Source organism: Crotalus tigris, unplaced genomic scaffold (genome assembly GCF_016545835.1).
Source record: "Crotalus tigris isolate CLP2741 ecotype Arizona unplaced genomic scaffold, ASM1654583v1 scf7180000024370.6872682, whole genome shotgun sequence".
NCBI lineage: Eukaryota > Metazoa > Chordata > Lepidosauria > Squamata > Viperidae > Crotalus > Crotalus tigris.
This window is the reverse complement of record NW_024100540.1, coordinates 6,537,723-6,543,722: the sequence shown is the minus strand read 5'-3', so window position 1 is coordinate 6,543,722 and position 6,000 is coordinate 6,537,723. Positions and strand designations below refer to the sequence as shown.

Here is a 6,000-nt window from a genome sequence, read left to right as displayed (position 1 = left end):
GGTAAGAGCCTTAGATCAGTGTTTCCCAAACTTGACAATTTTAAGGCATGTGGACTTCAACTCCCAGAATTCCACAGCCAGCGTTGCTGGCTGTGGAATTCTGGGAGTTGAAGTCCTCATGCCTTAAAATTGTCAAGTTTGGGAAACACTGCCTTAGATAAAAGGATCCTCCTCCAGGCATTTATTTGCATCCTTTTAAAGACCTCTTAGTTTCCTGCAATCTCCTCATTATGTGTAGCAAATGCTGCTGGCAAGGAAGTCCTTGACTTACAACTACAACTGAGTCCAAAATTTCTGTTGTTAAGTGAGACACTTGTTAAGTGAGTTTTGCCCCATTTTACAACCTTTCTTGCCACAGTTGTTAAAGTGCATCACCACAGTTGATAAATTAATAACCTGGTTGTTGGTGAATCTGGCTTCCCCATTGACTTTGCTTATACGATGAGCGCAAAAGGTGGTCACGTGACCTTGGGACACAGCAACAGTCGTAAATATGAACCAGTTGCCAAGCATCTGAATTTTGATCACATGATCCTGGGGATGCTGCAAAGGTCATAACTGTGAAAACCTGTCATAAGTTACATTTTTCAGTGCTGTTGTAACTCTGATCATTCACTAAATGAACTGTTGTAAATCAAGAGCTACCTCTACGTCTGTTTTCTTCCCTGAATTGACAGCTAATCAATTTCACCCAATCCCTCAACTTGTACTCTGCGGTAAGTTTATAGACATTAAAAATAATAATAATTGGCATCAAAAAAAGGAAAAGGAATCAGAAAGATTTTCTGAAGTTGTTTTTTTTTTTTAAAAAATGTATTTAATACCTGCATATTTTTTAAATCAAATTTATATGCTGTCTGTCTGAAATTGAGTGATTCTGTGTAGCTTCCTGCCCTACCTCTGTCACTGGGAGCAAAATAGCTGATAAACTGTGAATTCTGGAAAGAAAGAAAAAACCAGTCTAGATGGCAGAATTTGATCCTTTGAACAATCTGGAATGCTTCTTCAAACATTTGCTGCATTTCTTGTCTGATTTTCAGTTTACTTACTGGAATGGCAAGTAGTAATATTAGTGGCAGACAGTGATGCCGGAAACAAAGGATAGTGAGTAGATTCCGACAGTGTGTAGATCCCCACAGATGTTTGACTCTATCAGTTTTTGCATTTGAGCTTAAGTGGAGATCTGTTTGCTTTCACTTCAAAGGAAAAAAAATCAGGAGATTCCTTCAAAAATATTGTACTTTCTCTCTCCATATGAAAGATTAAAAGACACCTGATCATGTTAGTATCTGTAGAGCAGGGGTGTCAAACTCAATTTCATTGAGGGCCACATCAGTATTGCGGTTGTCCTCGGGGGGGGGGCTACTGGGTGGGCGTGGATGGAGGGGTGTGCCCTACTGAGTGGGCATGGCCAGCTCTATATTGTTCGTGTCAAGGATGCCTGTGGGGGCCTGGGCAGGAGTGGGACAGATCTGAGGTTCTCTGGCAGAAGGGGGTGGGACCAGGGCAAGCACCAAGGCATGGTTCATTTCTTCATTCCTCACAAAGGGTGACACCTCCCCAGCATGCACCCAGGGGGCGGGGCCAACATGGCAGGGGCTGGTTCCTCACTGTTTCTAGACGACCTTGTGGAGCTAAAACTGAATGCATTTCAGCATAAATGGCCACCACAAAATTGTACAGGGCTCCTAGCTGGCCTGGGCCAGGGCCAAGGCAGCTGGGGCCGTTCCCTCATTGTTTCCAGGATGGCTTCGCGGGCCACATGAAACCACTTCATGGGCCACATCCAGACCCCGGGCCTTGTGCTTGACATGTCTGCTGTAGAGTGATGTGCAGTCAATGTGCAACAAGAAATTCAGTCTTCATCATCTTTAAGAATGATTTTGCTTTGACTTATTTTATTTGAGTATTTTATAATAAAAATAATTTTTAGCAGGTCTTCAAACAAAGTTGATCTAAAGCAATGGCATTGTTGCCTATTCAGTGTCTCCCAGATGATAATTAAAAAACCTCCTGCCCTTCATATGCATATAGACAAGTAAAAGTTTGATGGGTGATGCTCTACCTGCCTATTTAGAGAAACCCTGCTAAGGGACTTTGTGTACAAACTACTCATTCCTCGTTGACCAAAGGGAGAGATTTGCTTATTAACTGGGGAGCCTTCTGACCAGAATAATGATATAGAACAGGGATTATACAACTTCCCTTGTATAAACATTGCTTTAGCATTTCAGTAGGGAGATGAATCCCAGAGTGTGTAAGCTTGCCTCAGAGGAGCTGATGTTTTTAGCATGTGGGGCACATGTTTGTAAATGGAGACGCATGGAAATAAGTCCCATTAATTTCAGAAGGGCTAGAATGAAGTTTCTTTGGAATATGCCAAAGTGTTTGCAATTCAAATGGCCATTTGGGGTTTATCTCCTGTGATGATGACATAATGTTTTTCTTTACTAATACTTGGTGCTAAGAGAGGAGGGGAAAAAAAAACCTGCAAGATCCACAACAGAAGGAAAATTGGTGCAAAACAATTAAAGTTTTTTAAAAAGAAACAAACAGCTCCTCCCTGCCCTGAAACAAAATCAGAAGAATCCCACAATCAGCTACAAAAGTTTGCAGATGAAACTATACCAACTTCTTGAAAACTATTATTATCTGATCTATAACTCATTTGCAAGGTACATACGTCCCACTGGATTTTGAGTAAGCCAATGCCACCCAGTTCATACTTCATACTAAGCCATAGAAGATTCAATCATAAATCATATATTACAGTTTAGCCCAGAGTGTACAAGCCAGTGTCTATCAAGAATTCTTGGTTTTATATACTCATGGATGTCATAGTTGCTCAGTCAGGCTTCATCTATCTTCCTCACCCACCTCTCCTGCAGGCTACTAATTTATCTAAAAGTTATTTTAGCATCTGTTCTTTTCATTTCTATTTCTCTTTTTTCATGCCTTGTTCTCTCTATTTAAATCCATTTATCATGTTTAAGTTTCTTTCCAGATTCTGATGCTATTAAATCCCTTCTTTTTTCCCCTTGAATCAAGATATATCTACTAATTATATTACTGTTTCCTCTTTCTATTCTGTATTAGAAACAGCAGCTTTCTATTAATTAGGAATAAATATTTTTCATTTCATTTTACTCCCTTTTCTGTTGGTAATAAAATACTAATTTTGGATTCCTTGGTCCTACCATTAAAACAAAGGCTGCAAGAGGAAAATGTTGTACCAGTTGCAGGCTGGTTATTGACTGTTGGAGCTTCTGGAGTTGGTATGGTTGGTATTTGCTTCATTTAGCTTTCAGTTGTTTGTGCATCTAGGTCTGTGCCCACTTTTCCAGTCTCCAACCACCAGCTACCCATAACACAAAGCCAACCCATAGCACAAAGCCAATTCCTTTACCTTAGGAGAATGGGTATAAGTAGGAAGTCTTTGAACTTCTCTATGGTAAAAGTCCTGTTTTACAATAACTATATGAGATACTGTAAACATTATGATAGATTCCTGAGTTATTAAGAACAATGATTATGATTAAACTAAGGCTAATTTAGTTTAGATCTAAACTCAGATTAAACTAAACTCATGTGCAATATCATGTTGATGTTTCCATATTTATTAGATAAACCTAATTCTTGGAGCAAGGGCAAAAGCCATCAACTGGCAAGGAAAGAAAACACTGCAGCACCCAGCTACTGGCCAATGTATGCAGTAAAATAAAACAGTAACTTAAGGTAACCCAAAACTCAGGATGGTGGAGGAAGAAAGCCAGCATTTCTCATGAATCTAGGGACAGAATGCAGATGCTTCTGGCTACTTTGGAGCTTGGAGATTCTCTATTCTCTCTCCTCTGGAAAGAAATACAGTTGAGGAATATTTGAAGATGAAACATAGGCAGAGATGAAAGAGATAAGAGCTTCTGTCATATTTCCCTTAAAACAAAAACATTGAGAGCACATTCCTAAATGAATCCTTTCCAATTGCTTGCCAACTCCCTTGATTGCTTCCTCATCTTGCCTTTTTAAGTTGTATCACAGCTTGTGTGACTGCGAAATAAGATCTGTTCATACAGCAGTCTCTTAACTCCCTATTTCTCCCCATTTTTTTTTTCATTTCATCCAGCTGTTTCAAACTTCTCAGATTTTTCTGCTCTGGCTTAAGTCAAACTAATTTTCTATCTGCATAATGGAAGTCATAATGATTTGCTTTATAGATATATTGGAAGGATAACAGAAATTAGGACTTGCAAAAATATATTGAAAGACAAAGCAATTAATAACTGTGTCCATGGTAGCTCTGATTTAACTATTATTTTAGCAAAGGCTGAAAAATATACTTTCAGATGAATACATGCAAGATTTCAAATGTATGGCGAGCAAACTGACTCTCAGACCATTTCCGTTATTCATTTGGTGCATTTAGCTCCTTGTTTCAGTGGCATCATTAAAAAAGGCCTTGATGTCCCGAAGTGCAGCCTCCTGGGATCAGATCCTTGGTTCACTCAGAATAGCAGTCAGCCTCTGGTGGATCTAATAGTGGAAGTTTCAGAGGGAGCAGCAGGCTCTCACTGTGTGTGTGTGTGTGAGATCAGTTTATCCCATATAGTGTTGATAGTAGGTCCAGTTCCTGAGAAGCAAGAAAAGTGACCCGTTGCAGCTCCTAGCCTATGCCAATATTTGATTTACTGACAAAATGAAGAAGGGATTGGGGAGGGGGGAATGTCCCAAAGCTGTTTTCCTTTTCCACAGGATCTTTAATTCCAGTTGCATCCGTGCAAAAGATAGATCCTAGCAAATCCATTTTTTCCCCCTTAAAATTCAAAACCTAATTTTCATCCAAGGCTTCTTCAATGGTCTCCCCATTTGCAATTTCTTCTTTTCTGCTGTCAGAAGCATTTGGTCTGAGGTTGTGTCTTGCTGCGGGGCCTCGTTCCACATTGCAGCAAGTTCTCACCTTGGCTGCTTGCTTCTTGGCAGGCTGCATCACCTCAGCGGAAAGACCGTTATTGCTCAAATGCGGTTTATTTGGACATTTTCTTAAGCGCTTGATGTTCTTTCCAAGAAAGCAGGGCATATAGACAAAGGGGCCCGCTAGCAAGAAACGAGACCACTGTTTGCGTAATTCAGCCCTTACCTGGGAGGGGAAAAAAGGAGAAAAGATGATGGGATTACAGCAGCCTTTTCCCACTGTGTATCTTCTAAATAAGAGCTGTGGTGGTGCAGTGATTAGAATGCAGCATTGTAGGCTAATTCTGTCAACTGCCAGCAGTTTGATCCTGACCAGCTCAAGGTTGACTCAGCCTTTCCTCCTTCCGAGGTGGGTAAAATGAGGACCCAGATTGTTGGGGGCAATAGGCTGACTCTGTAAACCACTTAGAGAGGGCTGTAAAGCACTGTGAAGCATTTAGATACAAGTCTAAATGCTATTGCAATTGCTAATAGCAATATAGCTATTATATAGCATGGCTACTGGTGATTACTGAGTGACTGATTTCTGTCTCTCTACATCCAAATGTAAGAACCGTATATGCCGGCATATTAGGCGACCCGGCGTATAAGACGACCCCCGTCTTTATAGCCGGGCCGCATTCCTAGAACGTCGTCTTATATGCCGGAAACTACCAGTATTTCCGGCGTATAAGATGACTCGGCGTATAAGACGACCCCCATCTTTGGCGCCGATTTCAGTGCTCGCGGAAGTCGTCTTATACGCCGGCATTTACGGTACATCCACCAGATCAAACAATCCCATATTCATCTGAATTCATCTGAATTGATCATATCTTTATTTTGTCTCAATAATTCTGCATGAAAAGTTAAAGGCATCTAACCAGTTAATATAGAAATGGGGATGGGAATGCATTCCCTCCCAACACCCCCAATATCACTACAATCCATTTTATACCACTTTGCAAAGTGGCATGAAAAATCACCGAAAAACCGAAAGAGGAAAATTCTTGCATCTGCTCTCTCAATTTGGATTACATCTGCTTCTCTCTT

At 40.5% G+C, this 6,000-nt stretch overlaps 1 protein-coding gene across 2 annotated transcripts in view; it reads right to left on the bottom strand.

The window, feature by feature from the left end:
- Positions 1 to 1,870: 1,870 nt before the first annotated feature.
- GLP2R (glucagon like peptide 2 receptor) overlaps positions 1,871 to 6,000 on the bottom strand; it is a 48,281-nt gene continuing 44,151 nt past the window's right edge. For both annotated transcript variants that reach the window (XM_039328104.1, XM_039328105.1), the window contains one exon: positions 1,871 to 5,134. In XM_039328104.1, coding sequence (XP_039184038.1) covers positions 4,826 to 5,134 — 309 coding nt within the window. In that variant the 3' untranslated portion in view covers positions 1,871 to 4,825. The remainder of the gene's footprint in view (positions 5,135 to 6,000) is intronic.